Source organism: Haemaphysalis longicornis, unplaced genomic scaffold (assembly GCF_048455015.1).
Source record: "Haemaphysalis longicornis isolate Haplotype H1 unplaced genomic scaffold, Haemaphysalis longicornis Haplotype H1 scaffold_7, whole genome shotgun sequence".
NCBI classification, from domain to species: Eukaryota; Metazoa; Arthropoda; class Arachnida; order Ixodida; family Ixodidae; genus Haemaphysalis; species Haemaphysalis longicornis.
The window spans coordinates 76,132,814-76,150,786 of NW_027526422.1; the positions used below are offsets into that span (position 1 = coordinate 76,132,814).

Below are 17,973 nucleotides of genomic sequence, written 5' to 3' on the forward strand. Positions count from 1 at the left end.
CGTAACTCACAAAGACCACCGTGCGGTACGGACCCAAACACAGCTCCCGTCGTCTGCGTTCGGTTTCGCGCGCCGCCCGTACCGCGAAGCTGTTATCAAACCGGAAACAGCAGAGGGGAATGGGGAGGAGTGCTGGACTCAGTGGGCTCATCTAGAGCCACTAAATAAGCTACGCTGGCTCATCGACATGGCGGGCGCTGCTTCACAAATGTGACGTCAGGGCGGCCTCTCCTAACCTTTTCTTTCCTCCATTGTTACGGCTGAACGTTGCAACACGGCGGAGAGTCTCACTACGGCGAAAAGTGCGTTACGGCTGAACGAGTTCAGCCTTTCAAAGGATCTGCAGCTAGTTTCGTTCGGCATTGTCGCAGCTGTGCGCTACGTGCAAGAGCCTGCATATATATATATGTTGATGCGTCTTTCCCGCATTTTCATTGTTTTCGGGCACTTGTTTTATTTTTTGCGTGCTTTGCGTGTTTATTTTTTACTGCTGAATGTGGTGGTACAGCTAAATGTGTGTTACGGATGAAAGTCGCAGTAACAATTAAATCACCAAGAGCCAACCGGAAAAGTAAAAGAACCAACAACAGCAAGGCAAACCTCTAAGAGAAACCCGAAACCCGAGCCAAACCTTGGAGCAGGGGGGCAGAGCCAGACAGGAAGACAGTTCTCCCTCACCTCGACTGCCCGCCGCGGCGGCCGCTTTTCGGATGGAGACAAAATGCGAAAGGCCCATGAGTTTGAGATTTCGGCACACATTAAAGATCCCCAGGTGGTCGCGCCCTCCCTGCGGCGAGCCTCATCGACTGTGTAGCGCGGCACTTTAAACCTCACAATCACTCAAGCTTCGCCCTCAACCGTGAAGCGGTTGTAGGGGAGCATTGCCGGACACATACTTAAGCTTCGGTGTCACTGTTTATTTGCATAGTTGCGGTGTTAGCTAGTAATCATCGTCATATGCATCGGAGAGGTCATCGTCTTCTTCGCGGTGAGTGGTGGATGCAAAGCCATCCTCGGCAATGTAGAGTTCCTCCAGCTTATAGTCATCGACTCGATCGCAGTGGCGGCGGGACCTGCAAGTCATCTCGGTAAAGAGTGCACACTTGTAGCCATATCCCCAATTATATGAAAACTGTCGATTCAAGCTAGAATCTAATAGGCTGGTCAGAAATGAAGCCGGAAATGATGATTTCTTACTAGAAAGGCTCTTCCCATTTTCACGGGGGTATCTATTATGAATTCTTGAGGATACGGCGGCCTGGGTGACCTCTCTCAAGTAGGATGACTCTTCCACTTTAGCATTAGCACTGAAGGTTTGTTACAGGTGCGGCAATGCTAATTCTTCTTTCTTTTTTTTTTTTGCAAACGCAGTGACAGTGTCATGTTTTCTTCACACGATTTTTTAAAGCCAGAAGTAATTTTTGTTAACAACGAGTAACTTTTTTTCATTTTCTGAACCTGCAATAACAGCTGTGTAATTGAGCGCCACCGCAGGGGCAATGGTTGCTTTCTGGTAATGGAAAGCACGTAATGCGTTATTAGCAATTCGTTACCGAAGGCACCTGTGCACCTCGCGCGACACCTGCTTCGGCGAACTTTATTTTCACGAGTGATTGTGTGCGGGGTTTTACGGGTTTTGAACACTTCACGGGTTTTGAACAGCTTCGTCAGGCGATACTATCAGACTACTCTAGTGGTAGATTGTTTGGGTGTCTCTTTCCTTATTTTTAAAGTGAAGCTTTGTAGGTTGGTATGGTGTCGTAATCAAGACGCGCTGCACGAAAGCCAACTTTACAATGGGAAAGCACATGATGGTGATGGTGATAAAACAAGAAAAGAAGGTTCCAGTGTTCGGAGTTGAAAAGAAAGAGAGAGAAAGATAGCCTTTATTTTTTCAGGTAGACTATATAGGTCAAGTGGGTGTTGCGGATCTGGTATCGCGACCGGTGATGGCGTCCGTTGGTCTGGAGTTGGGGCAAATATTGGGGCCGAGTAGGGCGAAGAAAAAACCTTTATGTACAGATATTTATATAGCGTTTGACTGAGTGAACAGGGAATTCTGCGCTCCTGCGCGCGCGAGATAAATAACCAGGTTGTGTCTGCCCCCTTTCACCCTTTCTTCCGCTGCTTACAGGAACGCACCAATCACGAAAATCCGTGGCACTGAAATTGACGTCCACACACTCACAAAGAGAAGGCACTTTTCCTCTCGCACAGGTCAGCGTCCGGTTGACTTCGATGGTGCAATATTCTTAAATTCGAAGCCTTATGAGGTTGAAGCAGTGATTTCCCTACACCCCCCCCCCCCCCCTAGGGGGTGTAGACCCCCCCTAGTTTTTCTGGACACCCCCCCCCCCCCCCCCCCCTTGAATCCCCAAATTCCACTCTTGTCAGTCCTTGTATGGACCTTTTTCAGTATCGATCTGCGCATGCGCGGGCTGCCCGTCTGCAATTCTTGGCAGTAGCCTCGGGAAAATAAACAAAACTTAAATAAACAAAACGTATTTATTTCCTTTTTTTCGACAGCTCGTGGCAAGTTCGTATATGCACACAAAAAAGGCTTTCAAAGGAAAGGGGCAAAGTGGTTTGAGGCTGACCACGCTGCGAGCACATTGCTACCAGCCAGGGAGTAGCAAAAATAAAAAAAAAAAAGTAAAGGAAAAGGGGAGCTTCAACGGCCGCAGATTAGTCGCGGAAACTTTCGCCTGCTACCAGTAGAGAGTTTTAGCAGTACGTATGCTCCGGCCGTTCCGTTCGTTACGTTGCTACCGGGTTTCCGGGACCCGACTGCGCATGCGCCATTTGTTCCGTACGCGGCCGGCGTCTCTCCCGGCGCTCTGCTTCCGTGTTACCGTATCCGGAGCCCGCAACCTGCTTGCTCAGGTGTTGGAAACTTTAGGCTTAACGTCCTGGCGAATATTTGATCGCCGCTATCTGTGCAACTGCGAATGACACTCCGTAACACAACGTTTCACCTCACTATCATCCCCTTTCTCGCATGTGAAACTTTATTTGAGCTACAACTGCCGTGAGCGATCGGTGACCGAGACATCTGCGTAGCCTGTTTCGATGCTTCCGCGCAGGTATCGCCATCCGCGCGCCGCGGCATCCACGGCCGGTTAGCATAAGCTTGCATCGCGGCAGATATATCTGATCGCCGCTTTTAAAATAAGCCCTGAGAACAATCCCTAGCACAATTTTTCACCACACTAACACCTACTTTCTCGCAGGTGGAACTTCGTTTTAGTGATCAGATTGATTCGGAAGAGCAGCGACAAGTGGTTGCTACCGTGGTCTGCGCCGGTTCGAGCCGCTGAGTGTGCCGAGCTGGCAGGCGCGACCGGCGTGTGCGCGGACTGTTTCCGATGCAGAAAACGCTTCACGATTGCCTGCTTTATCGATTTCTTGCGTACAAACGCGTGGAATCTACAAATTCAGCTCAGCGATCGTCGTAGTTGACCATGGAGCAAAAACAGTGGGCGGAGGGGCGCCGACGAGGCGCACACCCGCATCGGGCCATGTGTCTCAAATTCACGCGTACGACTAGTCGTGGTGACAGTCGTAACGATCACTCGCATACGAATCGCGTGTACCAATCGTACAGGTGTCTAGAGCTTCAATCGGGCAAGGCCAAGGCCATTCCTCCACGTGAACGGCGCGCGACCATGTCGTCACCTGCGCCATCACTCGAGCTTGCGAGGTAGCGGATGAGAGCCAGAGTTTATAGTCAGTTTCGTATCTCGGAACATCAAAGTTACAGTGTTACGGTAACTTCATGGTTATGGCCGTAAAATATCACAAACAGAGAGAAATTTTTGTTAGAAGTTTTTTCTAACACTGTTAATGCATAGTATCAGACGCAACGTTTACGCTGCCCCATGGAGTGATGTTGACAGGGCAGCGGCCCAGTCAACATCACGTGACTTCCGCTCCGTTATTCCGGAAGTAAGCCCAAATAATTTTGTCCCGACTTGAGACAACGAAGAGCGAGTTGCGCAATCCTCCTTGTTCCGTGGCTGAGCCGGCTGAGCTGCTGACCCTGGCGCGCGCGCCTTTCCATTGCGAAGTTTGCGTGCTCACGGGGATAAGTCGGTGTTCACAACGGGTGCTGCGTGTGCGACACTCTTTTTTGCCACCTGACAACGGAGTTGCGAGTACCCATGAGGCTGAAGACATATCATTGGTGGACTTGGAAGATATACATGCCAATATAGTTGGCCGGAAGCGAGTAGTACAGGGCTACTGTGTCAGACTGTGTGCGGTGTTCCACAAGTGAACTTTGCTTTGAGTTTCCGTGTAACACCCGCATTCATTCTATAGAAGTTGCTGGAATACTAGGACTTTACAAAAATACCTATATCCTCTTAATTCAAGGAGTAATTTCTCCTCGAGACCTCCAATCCCCCAGATTGTATTAGCTTCACCTTGTCTTCAAAGGGTGGCGGGTGAGGTTTGATTATTGATGTGTTGAAGGCTGTTCTGCTTCTCCGAGAGAGATTACTTCGAAATGCACACACTTAGCTACAGTTCGTGTGAAAAGTTTGGCCTGTTGACGTGTGATAACAAGCGTTTATTTAAAAAAAATGGCTCCAATCAACGCGGTGGTTGGACTGCGAAGCTGTAAACGCACCCACACAGATGACACACGGGGCTCTACAAAGACTAAGCCAGAAACTGGAAAATGCGCACAATGGTGCCAGTGTTATAATTTCGTTTGGGTTGTTTATTGTGAATGTTGCCGTGAAGTTTGCCTTCTGTTCTGTTCACTTTCTTTTGTGAGAACGGTGTTTTAGCAGAACCGTGTTTTAAAATATTGTAAATAAATTTTAAACTGCACAAAACAAATACTTTTTATTGTAAAAGTTGGTTGCAAGCTAAAATTTACAATTCACCATGATTAGTGCACCCTGAACGTAAAAGCAGAATAACTGGAGTTGCGCTTGCCTGCATTGCACACAGCTGCTTGTTTTTCTGTTATTCAGCCTGCGATTATTGTTGCACCTCACTATTTGAGCTGTAACAAACAAAACAACGTATTGGACGACGCCAAAATACTCATGTGTGCGACTACTTGCAGGGGTGTACCGCCCCATCTGTCCCTTACGTTTAGCTTGCTTTCCTACTCCTCAGTCAGGTAGATACCTGCGATAAAAGCAAGAAAACTGCGCCGACAGCACTAACCGCAACTACGCTGACCGGCGTGAATGGGCGCGGCACAGTCGTACGTACTACACACCGGCGAGGACACTTTTCCGACAGCTGAGGAACAGCTCCACCTCATTCCTTGAAAGCCCGCCGTGACTTGGCTACCAAAACACCTTTTTTTTTTTTTTTTTTTTTTTTTTTTGGGGGGGGGGGACGTATTCGTAGCGCCGCCGTTAGCCGGTCGCACGTTTTTTTTTTTTTTTTTTTCGACAGCACACGATCACAACCGAAACCGCCGAAACCTCGAGCAGACGGCGTTGCCTCGAGCAACGCTGCCTGCGCTCGCTCTGGTGCCGGGTGCCGTCGCCGCCGCCGCAGCCCCTGCCTCCACAATGCGTCCGGCCGAGCGCAATTTATTTTACATTTGCAATGCTTTAGGGGAAACTGCGTTGTTTATTTACGTATTTTTAGCGTGTGGATTTTTGCAACAACTCGGCTAATCAGCCGTCACACGGAACGAACGGTACGACGCTACGGCAGTCCGTTCGTTACGTTCGTTACGTTGCTACCGGGTTAACCGGGACCCGACTGCGCATGCGCGCGTACGTACCGGGTTCTTTCCGTGGAGTGAGACGGAAAACGTGTTTTAGCACTCCGTAGCGTCGTACCGTTCGTTCCGTGTGACGGCTGATTAGCCGAGTAGTTGCAAAAATCCGCACGCTAAAAATACGTAAATAAACAACGCAGTTTCCCCTAAAGCATTGCAAATCTAAAATAAATCGCGCTCGGCCGGACGCATTGTGAGGCAGGGGCTGCGGTGGCGGCGACGGCACCAGAGCGAGCGCAGGTGACGACATGGTCGCGCGCCGTTCACGTGGAGGAATGGCCTTGGCCTTGCCCGATTGAAGCGCTAGACACATGTACAATTGGTACACGCGATTCGTATGCGACTGATCGTTACGACTGTCACCACGACTAGTCGTACGCGTGAATTTGAGACACATGGCCCGATACGGGTGTGCGATGCCTCGTCGGCGCCGCTCCGCCCACTGTTTTTGCACCATGGTCAACTACGACGATCGCTGAGCTGAATTTGTAGATTCCGCGGGTTTGTACGCAAGAAATGGATAAAGCAGGCAATCGTGAAGCGTTTTCTGCATCGGAAACAGTCCGCGCACACGCCGGTCGCGCCCAACGTTACTAGAATAAACTCAGTTTCGGAGCTCCGCATCTCCGCCAGCGGATGAGGGTGGGCCAAACGGCGGTCGCGAGAACTAGCGGCGCTGCAGTCAAGTCTTGCGCTACTCTCGGGGCGTCGTCTGCTACTGCGGCGGCGGCGGCGGCGGCGTGCCGGGGTGGGCCGCCGCGGAGTTGCTCGCGGCGGCTTTCTAGTTGTGCTATGGCCAAACTCAAACATTTATCATCCTTGCAGTCGGCAAACTTCAAAATTAGTCATCCTTCCAGCTGACACCCCGCATCACATTTGCGCACTGTTTACGTAGATATGCATACAGTCGTCTGTATGCATTGACTTGCGTGCGTTTCTCATTGGTTGGCTGATTCGACGGTGGGCCTATATTTGAGCTGTGTAGATTGCGTTTAACTTCCGTATACGAGAGTTTCTTAGCGAGTGAGCATTTTCAGCGTAGTTTCGATAAGTACTGAGCTGTCTTATCTTGACCAAAAACGACCCAACAAGTTTGTAAGATAGTGACTTTATATTTTTATTTTACTTTATATTATATTTTATATTTTATTTTATTCACGAGCCAGCGAGTGTAAAATATTCCACACTTTTTGTTCGTTGCCTCGTCGTAAAAACTCTCGAAAATCCACTGCTTTGAAGGCAGCATGACAGTGGACAATTTATCAATTGTCAGTGTGAGGCCAGGGCAACTCTGAGTCACGGCAGCGTTGCTAATAATCGCTTGCCTTTCGTCTTGCTGTTCTGCTTCCGGCGGCTCCTCCGCCGAAGAACTAGGCACTGGACTTTTTCGGGACACCGTGCGTTTTTGGGGTGATTTGCGCCTTGATCCCGAAAGTTTCGGCTTCGATATATGTGGTGGAAGTGCTGGGAACAAACGCGGAATGGCACCGGGCGCGAGCTCCCACTTCCCGCGTGCTATCAAAATTTCTTGTCCGGCAACAACATGACGATAGTGCTTTACAATGTCGTCATTTTCAAAATGAATGTCACAGACTTTGCATTTCGCAGTTAGCTTTTTATCTTTGCGATGTAAAGCTTGCTCCCACCTTTTGAATTCCGTAGGGTCCTTTGGTGGCCCGAAGATGCGGCGTAAAGTGGAGTAGCCGATGCGGTAGCTGCTCTTTCATCCCGGCGCAAAGCAAGTTGGCATGCCGAACCGTGGATAAATCTCTTACTCCTCCTACGCTTTGTACATGACGTACGTGTCTTCGTGCAAGCTCCTTCGCATGGCCGAAAACAGTTCCAAAAATGACCGACGAGCAAAGCGTACACACTCGCTGCCAACGTTACTAGTAATGTTGGTCGCTGCAAAGCACGCGCACTTGCACTTGCACCGATGATCTTAATGAAAACCTTCTGGAGTGAAGGAGGCGCCCGCTATTGACGCCGACGCTCGCCAGGCAAAACAACACGTGTTTTGCCTGGCTTCAGGCAAAACATGTGAGGGTGGTCGTTCCGGCCCGCATGGCAGTACGACAGTTTTTGTGAACCTCATCAGTGGCTGTCCCGTTAACCAGCTTCCGGTGTAGAGTTCCTGTGCTGAATTTTTATATGGGCCGGGCTGGTCTCACCTTCTACGGCCTTTCAATTAATTCCGGGTAAATAAAAATCATACACCCCTTTGTTGCTTCCACCGAGTACCTGACTTTTGGAATGTTTCAAGCGAATACGCATTACGCCCGCGAACGGCTGAATGCGTATTCGATCATATTCAATCGCGTACGGTTAATAAGGAATTGCTTAAACAACTGCCTTAAACAAACAAAGGTAGTAGGGTTGTTGTTTTTTGACACCCCTTTCCTTTTACGAAACCAAAAAATGCTTTCAGGTGGTTATGAGACATCTTGTGCGTGAGCAAATTCTGCAGCTTCCCTGTTTCCACAAGCCTGTGAAAAGTTGCCATGACACTGTTCATACGTATGGGGAGTCCTAAAAATACGGTTTTCTTGAGGCCCTCAATAGCTGATTTTCCTTGTGCATCCTGGAGTCCTGTTATGTACAATTCAGCCTTTAAAAAAGTCCTAATTGAATCCTCATTCGCCTTTCGCAGAGCTGCCTTGTACGATCAGGTGGAGGGATTTCTTGAGTTCAAAACATCAAAAAGGCGGTCAAAGATCCTTATGAATTTAGGCGTAGAATCCGCGCCTTTAAATTGTGGATTAAACCTTTAACGTGATTTCGCAAAAGTCGAGTGCATCTGCGAGAGATGAACTAAGCGTCAGAACTGTAGGTGAACTTTCATCTTCGGTGATCTAATGTCTCGTATGCACCACAAACAGCGCTGAGGCCGGAGGAGGTGAGGCGAGCCCGGCGCATATACAAGTTGAGAATAAGAACTCTACATCGGAAGCTGGTTAACGGCACCTCGCACTGACGAGATTCACAAAAACTGCCGTGTTGCTGCACAGGCATAAAGGCGCGGCTTTTACAAACGTGTTGGGTTATTTTTCGTCGAGATAAGACAGCTCAGTACTTATCGAAACTACGCTGAAAATGCTCAGTCGCTAAGAAACTCCCGTATACGGAAGTTAAACGCAATCTACACAGCTCAAATATAGGCCCACCGTCGATTCTCAGCCAGCAAATGAGCAACGCATGCAAGTCAATGCGCATACAGACGATCGTATGTATATCTACTCAAACAGTGCACAAATGGGATGCGGTAACGTCGACTGGAAGGATGAAGATGTTTAAGCTTGTCGACCGGGAAGATGATATATGTTTAAGTTTAGCAATAGCAGTACTAGAAAGCCGCCGCGGTACGACGGGGCGGCGGTCCGCCGCGGACGGCTGCTGCGGCGGCCCGCCGCAGTAGCAGACGACGCGCCGAGAGTAGCGCAAGACTCGACTACAGCGCCACTAGTTCTCGCGCCCGCCACGCGGCCCGCCTCTCCGGCGGAGCTTTCAAACTGAGTTTATTCTAGTAACGTTGGGTCGCGCCTGCCAGCTCGGCACACTCAGCGGCTCGAACCGGCGCAGACCACGGTAGCAACCGCTTGTCGCTGTTCTTCCAAATCAATCTGATCACTAAAACGAAGTTCCACATGCGAGAAAGTAGGTGTTAGTGTGGTGAAAAATTGTGCTAGGGATTGTTCTCGGGGCTTATTTTAAAAGCGGCGATCAGATATATCTGCCGCGATGCAAGCATGTGCTGACCGGCCATGGATGCCGGGGCGCGCGGTGCGGCGAGTGGCCGAGAGATGGCGATACCTGCCTCGGAAGCATCGAAACAGGCTACGCAGATGTCTCGGTCACCGGTCGCTCACGGCAGTTGTAGCTCAAATAAAGTTTCACATGCGAGAAAGGGGATGACAGTGAGGTGAAACGTTGTGTTACGGAGTGTCATTCGCAGTTGCACAGATAGCGGCGATCGCCAGGACGCTAAGCCTAAAGTTCTCAACACCCGAGCAAGCCGGTTGCGGGCTCCGGATACGGTAACACCGGTAACACGGAAGCAGAGCGCCGGGATAGACGCCGGCCGCGTACGGAACAAATGGCGCATGCGCAGTCGGGTCCCGGTAAACCCGGTAGCAACGTAACGAACGTACTGAAACTCTCTATGAATGGTACGGGTGACGGGTGGGTACGGGAGCAACTGCAGGACGAGCACATTTTGTGCACGAGTTCTCCGAAACCCAGATATTTTCGGGGGTGTGCCTTACTGCCATTTTTTAAAAAATGGCAGTAAAACAGCAAAAAAATAAATAAATGCGTCGCATAGGGGGTGGGTGTATTGCGTTAAAGGGGCACTGACACAAAATTTTGAAGGCAAGATAACTTCGGAGATAGATTGGTGGGAACACATATACATCATCTGCAAAATATCAGCGGCGAATACAGCCTAGAACATATTTAAAATAAATTTTGAAGTGTGCGAAACACAACCGAGCAGCCAGCGGAGGACCACGCGCAATTGTAAATAAACAACATCCAAACACGTCACGAGTTTGTGTTTGCAGCTTCCGCACTACTGGCGTTTTTCGCCGGTCGCCGGGCTCGCCGCTCCAATCGGAGGGCCGGAGGGCGGAGCTTCTGCTCTCGAGAACGAACGACCCGATCGTTGGCGGCGGAGGCGCCGTGATTTCGTCAGCTAATCGGGCAGCTGGCCGCGACCAAAGTTCTACAGCGATTCCAGGCACTCTGTTTCTATTACTGTTTATTACCATTGGATGCGAAAACGCGCCGGAGGCATGAAAAGCTCACTGAGTTAGCCGCACGGTCGCTGTGCAGGCGGCGGCCACGGCCGCGAAGTGGCCCAGGCCGGCGCAGGTAGCTCGAGTGATAGCTTGTTACCGCTGCACGAAATTGTCCCCAAGTCCCGACCATGGTGGCTTACATGAGAAAGGAGTTAATGATGCGATGGCGGGTTGAATTAAAAATTATCAACTGCACCGCTTACGAGAGCGGCACTCGAATATCCGCCGCGGTGCTGAGCTGAACACATCTGTAGGCGCACTTGTAGGCAGACCGGCCGGCTGCTCCCAGCGCGCGTCTTGCCACCCACCGTCTCGAGCGCCGCGCGTCGTTCTTTAGCCGCGGTAGCATTTGCACTCGCAGCGCCTGCGTCACATCCACGGTCGCCTTTTAATTAAGCGCCTCACGAGATCAGTACGTGGGGGCATTCGCAGAAACTTCCGTCGATGCGGATTCGACAGTGCTACGGCGGCTGGGCTCTGTGATATCCCTCCGACGGTCACGTGGTCAGCTTTGTTCACACAAAATCCACAAAATCCATCGTTTCGCGGCACTCGCTGAAACCGAAACTGCGACTGGCCGCATTGAAAATGCCTCTAATTAACAACCGTCGCACGTTGAAGCAAATGAGGTTTCTACAGGTTATAAGTAGGTCACTAGGTACTTATCGCAACAAAAAAAACAAGACGCAAAATTTTTGTGTCAGTGCCCCTTTAACGTTTAGTGTTTGGGGAGTTGGTGGTAGTGAGTGCGTTGTATCAGCAGCTTCTTGACGTAGTTTGAATGAGTCAAGGATATAAGGCGCGTTCGTAGCCTTTCATTCTGTGTCATCTTTGTGGTGCAGTGGGAAGAGCACCATGTATCTCGCGTTCCGCCCACAGGTAGTGAATGCGTTGTATCAGCAGCTTCTTGACGTAGTTTGAATGAGTCAAGGATATAAGGCGCGTTCGTAGCCTTCCATTCTGTGTCGGCTTTGTGGCGCAGTGGGTAGAGCACCATGTACCTTGCGTTCCGCCCGCAGGGTCGTGGGATCGAAACCAGGCGCCGGTAAGTATTATTTTTTATATAGTGTAGGGAGAGGGGTGCGGACCTGTTGTTGAGAGCGAGGAGGGTAGCGTAATGCGGGAGAGGAGGAGTGGGGGAGAGGACGCACCTGCGCGCTGAGCTGTTGCGGACGCACGGCGGACGCTACATGTGAGTTAAAGAAATGCTCTGTATTTAAAAACGGGATAAAAAAACAGCTTTTCTAGTTTATGGTTTATGACCCCCCCCACCCACAGAGCCATTAAGACACCCCCCCCCCCCCCCCTCGATTCGATGCCTGGGGAAACCCCTGGGTTGAAGCGACAGGAGGACGCCTGGGCCCGGTCGGTAAACCGGCGTCGGGCTCTCGTTGAATAGCGGCGTCTCAGACCCACAACAAAGGGGCCGCACGATGCGCGGCTCGCAGCTGAAGATTAATTGCCTCTGGCTCGCAACTGAAGACTGCCGCCGAAAAAGCAATGCTGCACTACGCCTTTGTCAGTGCAACATTCTCGCTCATTGCGACTTACCTCGCCCGCGGGCGCTTGGGTTACCGTGAAGCCGCGAAAAGCGGCTCGTGTCCAGCAGCAGCGTCGGTCGTCCCCGCGTCCTTGCACACAACGCCGGGTCGCTCCCAGTCGATGAGGGGAGGGGAACCGGCGAAAACCGGACGACGGGGAAATTGGGTAATTGAACCCGGTAATATATTGTAGATGGTCGATGGTAACATGGGCAGTACTGGGAGTACTGCCCATGTTACATGGGCGTAGCATATAAGGTGGGGTGTGTCCTGGGCCTCTCACGTTATGGGTCCAACATCTATCCGATTGCGCTGTCATCATACGGGTCGCTCAGCGTTTTCTTTGGGTTCGTTGCGCGGTTCAGTAAAGAAATAGTTAAGTAAGGAATTGGTTCAGTACGGCATTGTTCTTTTAATTGGAGATAAACTTGCAATATTTTTTTTTGTTATTGTTCTGTTAGGACGCAGAAGATGCTGGACAATACCAACTGAAACCGGTCCTTCTTTCTTCCAGTCCAACTCTATTTGAGGTCAAAACTGGCATGTCGTCTTTCAGATAAGTGGCAAGGAGGGGGGTTCTGACATCGTGCCGCAGGCCGTATTATATTGCCCCACTTGCCGCATTAGCCCATTCTAGCCACCTTAGCCGCATCCAGCCCTTATACCTAAGGTTGCTGACCCCTGCCGAAAGCAAACACTAGATTGCTCAGAAATGGGGACACCCAAGATTTTTGTAGTGCATTATTTTGCAAGTTAAGGGGAACTGTATGGCTCACTGTGTTACCTTAGGTAAAATCGGTAAAAATTCTAGCCAATACGCAACAGACAAATTTAGTTCCAACCAAAGTTACGCTTTTGGCCAGTGGCGTAGCGAGAAAAAGTGACGTAGCGAGAAAGAAAAAAACTAAAGGGGAAAGTGCATCTTGCGGGAAAACGTCATTCTTTTTTCTTATCTGTTTTTGCATAATATAGAACGCGGAGTGTTAACTGCGTGGACATAAAAACAGTCACAAGGAGGAGCGGACAGGGAGGGAATGCAGACAATTTCAAGGGTTCTCGCACCCCGAAATACCCCCGCCTCACCCGCCTGGCAACGCCCCTTTTGTTGACAGAGAGAAAGGGTGGGGCAATGTCAAGTCCTGAAGATTAGCAATTTATTCCCGTTTCAGAAATATGTCCTTTCTAAACCGCCGGAGCCCGCGAAGATTTCGGCAGGAGGCCTGGCTGGAAGTGCGGCTTGATTTTGCGCACGGAGCCCAACAAGATCACAGCGTTGGGCCGCTTGCAGCGCACCAGGAATAAGAAGGGCCGGTCCACTGTGAACTTCTCGCACTCAGTGGAAGGCTGCGGAGGCGCCTCCTTGCGGCTGATGCGCCCCTTCCAGCTGACCCGAAAGGCGGCCACGTGCCTCGCAGAGGACAGAGCGACGCCTTCACTGCTGCACATGCCCGAGAGGTCGGCGACGCCTTTCTGAAAGAGCGCGTCCACTCCCATCGAAGACAATGACGCGGCGAGATCGACCACGGAGTGCATGTGGAACTTGGGCAGGCTCACGCCCACGTCCGGCCGCCTCTTGAGGTTCTTGATGCACTCCGCGAGGGTGGCCGCGGTCATCCGGGCTTCCAGGGCGTCGAGGCCATCTCGCCCGTGCGGCAGGAGGATGATCAGGGTGCGCCGGGCGTGCTTGTAGGGCAGCTCGAGGGCCGTCGCCTCGAGTTCGCCGCAGTCGGCCATGCGGAAGCAGCCTATCTGGTGCATCATGACCACGGGGCGCGGGCAGAACTGGTCGTCCGTGCAGCCCTGCTCCCCGTCGGCGGGCTCGTAGAATACGCCTTCGCGCACCTGGGAGGGATCGAAGCGGCGCCGCCAGCGGCCCTTGACGCCCAGGGCGCACAGCAGCACCATCGACGCGTTCTCGCCCACGCTGCCACAGGGCACGCACTCGTAGGAGCCGCAGCCCTTAAGCATCGGCACAGCCTCGGTCAGCTGCGCCTCCATCTTCCAGCGCTGGTCCAAAGAGTCGTTGACGGAGTCGTGCTCGCGGCAGCGCATCCGCCGACGCCTCGGCGGCGCGGTGTTCTCCGTGTTACTCTCCTCGGGCTGCTGCCGCGATGGAGACGCCTGCCCCGTCTCGAGCATCGCCTCGAACTCAGTCTTCAGGACCACCCCGCGTTCACGGTGCAGGCAGCAGTCGTAGTACGTTGTAAAGCCGCTTTTGGCATCGCCCTGCATCACGTGGTGGTCTCGGCGGGCAAAGTACCTCGACACCCTCTTCTTCGCTTTGCTGCTGAGCTGAGGCGGCCAGCCCAGGACGAGGCCGATCTCCGCAGCTGTGTCTCCCTGGGCGCCTGTGTACAGCAGCTGTAGCGCGCTGGCGATCTGGTACGGCGACAGCAGCAGGTTGTCCTTCGGCTCGTCACCGGCTTTGCATCCGGAGCGCATTGCTCGGTGGAGGTCGATGCCCAGCTGCAAGATGACATTGCTCAGCTTCGCGTCGGCTTTTCTAATCGATGACCGGCGCCCGCTTCGTTGCCTGTGCAGATAATAAAAATTTAATGCGTTACAAACGGCAGAGACCACGGGAATGTTTTTTCTTTGACTAAGAATGGAAAGAAATGAGATGGTTTGGCTGCTCCAATAACGAAATATGCGAAAGCACAATATATCACCCCTAAGTTTTTTATTAAGGTCGAGGTTTCGGGCTTGAGTTATTACAAATTTCCCGCTCACGTCACAGCATGAACCGCGAGTGGCTGTGGCTGTAGCCACGCGCGCTATACGCTACAGACAAATATTCACGGTCGGATCTCGTGTTCCCATTAAATGTGGCTAAGCAGCGTGTCAAAAGAAGCCCTGCTGGTTTTGTAAGCATTTTTACAATAAAGCTATAGAAAATACCGCAACACTAAAATTGTCTGCCATACAGCTATCCAAAATCTGAATAGAAAAATTACGCCCACCTCCCCTCGCGGGAACCCTGGTGTGATGCAACGCATCTCATGGGGGGTTCCATTGGCGTCGTTTTCCATCGTATTGATTACGCTTATAGCAGGGATTCTCACGCGAAGGGGAGGTGGGCGTAATTTTCCATTTTCACCATGCAATGCACATGCAGTACACGTATGCTCAGGAACCGTCGCATCAAGCAATCGTCGAGTACTGCGAGAGAGTGCAAGCGTAACGCGGACGACCGTCGACTGAGACCGCCGGAGCGCGGCATGCCGCTTTATATTCACAGCGCCCGAAGGAAAGGAGAGCGCGGAGAGAGAGAGTACTGCACATGAGCAGAGCGCGCAGTGCCGCCCACCGGCGCCTAGCAACGGACTGAGAGCGCGCTGCGCCAACCCGCAGCTGTTTGGGAGAGAGTGTTTGCTATCGGAGAGAGGAGAGGAGGAGAGGCGCAGCTGTGCGGACAACGCCGGACAGACGCAGGAAGGACAGAGGGGCGAGCATGAGATGCGTTGCATCTAAAAAATCCGTGTCCGTGTTGTTGTAGGTGTGCGATGTCCGAATTGATTAGTTTTGCTTCCGCTCTCTACAGAATTGCAATATCTAATTCGGGATTGATTCACCCTCAAAGTTCAACTTCCACCAATATATCTCTTCGCGAAGTTCCACTCGACCTGCCAAATTTAGTTCCCTCTTGCCGTACTCAGAGTACGGATTGGATCTTACGTGTACATAGCTTTCACATGACATCCCCGCCATTTCTTCTCACCGACTTCCACCGTTTTTCAGCACTTCCACAAATAACATTGTGATAAATGTACACAATCCACCGTTCTTGTGGGTTACAAATGCGACAGCAATGCTGCCGTCAGTCCAAGGCATCAACACTATTGGTATCGGCAGGGATGTGCAAAAGAGACACTTGCCCCACCCTCAAGACAGCCCCCCCCCCAAACAAACCCCCCCCCCCTGATGCGATGGGTTTGCATCCTGTCAAAATGACACCTCGTCGACGCCCATGATCTATACCATTCAACAAGAAATGCTATCCTTGAACAATTACTTTCCATTTTACGGCAGAAGTTGACACTGAAGAGAAAAAAATGGCTCTAGGATGCACGACCTTTCACTCTCCGTCTCCGACTTGGCTTCCGGCTCCAGCTTTGTGACCTCCTCGGTCGGCTTGGTATCCGGAACAGCCTGTGCCCCTTCGTCGTCTCCCTTCTCGTCCCCCTCCTCCTTGGCGGCGTCCGGCTGGGGTGCCCCATCATCCTTGCCGGCCTCCGGCTTCTTGTCCGGCTCGTATCCTTCGTCCAGAGGCCACGACTGCCTGCGGACGGCCGTGGGCTGCGTGTACGTGGCCCCGCTAGTAGCCGTCGGGCTCGTAGGAGAAGACGGGTCGTGGCTCATGGCGCCGGCTGCAGCTCCGTTGCTACCAGCTGAGACGTGTCCTTGGCTGCGTGGAACACGCAAAATGGCGCAACTGCGAGCTCGAGCCACGAGTGCGCGCACTGCGACAATCTTCTTCCTCTCCTTCTAGCAGCAGCACACCCTCCAGAGAAACTACGAAATGCGGCTGATTAACGACTTTCATATCTGTGAGAATTTTGTAAGCCATCACAATAACCAAGGAAAAAATGGTGAGTTGTGACCTGTGGTCAAATAAATATACAGCAATGCTGACCATCACTTTATCAGAGAATAGTTGTGGTCGATTGTGGTTGTGTTGGTGGTGGGGGTAAAGCGATCGATGCTACGTTCCAAGATATGTTCAATCCCGGCACTGCGGGTGCGTTGCAAAGCTTCAATTAAACGCGTTGATATGCTGCGCCACCTTCCTAAACCCAACCGAAAAGACACTGTTAATGTCGGGGTTTTCGGATCCCAGCGTTTCGTTGATCCACCACCGGAGGGCTGCGAGGCCATCTTTAGAGAGAGCGAGAAGGAGGAATAACTTTATTGTTTGCCCACGACATGTGGTCAGGGGTTCGGTAGGCAGGAAGCTCTTGCCGTGCGTACCACCTCCCCAGCGGCGGCGGAGGAGGCTGCAATAGCACTTGCGTTAACGACCCGGCCTACCCCAACAATTATAATCACAGATTCGAAAACGGCCATTCAAAATTTCGCCCGTGGGTCAATTTCCCTCGTGGCATCCAAAATCCTCTCCAAAAATCCCCCGACCTCTCCGGTCGAACTCATTTGGACCCCGGCGCACACTGGTCTGGGAGGGAATGAGGCGGCCCACAATGTGGCACGAGGGCTTGCTATCCATCCGTGCCGGGGCTAGCATCACCCCCTACCATGGTGCTCGATCCGCGAGGGACCGCCTTATCACCTATCACGACATCATCGTGCATTACCGCCTCGCCCGCCGCAATTATCCCCCAGCTCATCCAAGGCTTACCAACTATCAGGAACGCCTCTGGCGACTTTTACAAACGAATACCCTCGCTTGTCGGGCAGTACTGCATCGCATCTACCCCGCTCAGTATCCCTCACCGAACTGCCTCCTCTGTGGCGCCCCCGCCACACTTGTCCACTCCATGTGGGCATGCCCCCAAGACCCCTTCCAGTATGTAAATAGTGATGAGCAGTGGGAGCGTGCCCTGGGCAGCTCGGACCTGGACGTGCAAACACTCCTGGCCACAAGAGCTGCCACCGTCGCCGCCAGACTCCAACCGGTGGCCACCACGCATTGCTAAACCACAAGACTCAATAAAAGTGTTTATCTCTCTCTCTCCCCCCTCTTCAGCCATCGGCCAGAGCTCCTGCTCCTTGGCAGCGGCCTCGGCCATCTGGACTGCCCAAGACTGAGACCCGGCGTCCAAGCTGTGCAGTGTCGTCTCCCACTGCTGCTGTGTAGTTATCATTTTTCTTGCTTTATGTGTGGTGGTGATGGCAGGGCAGGCCCATAGCATGCGTTTCAGATCAGCCC

General features: G+C 52.0%; 1 protein-coding gene across 1 annotated transcript; it reads right to left on the reverse strand.

The window, feature by feature from the left end:
• Window positions 1-13,219: 13,219 nt before the first annotated feature.
• LOC144144500 (iris-like) lies at window positions 13,220-16,484 on the reverse strand. The gene is made up of 2 exons (XM_077675973.1): window positions 16,162-16,484; window positions 13,220-14,622 (listed from the first exon to the last, which is right to left on the reverse strand). Exons 1-2 carry the CDS (start codon window positions 16,446-16,448, stop codon window positions 13,272-13,274), a joined length of 1,638 nt encoding a protein of 545 aa, XP_077532099.1. The 5' UTR covers window positions 16,449-16,484; the 3' UTR covers window positions 13,220-13,271.
• Between the last annotated feature and the right edge of the window lie 1,489 nt (window positions 16,485-17,973).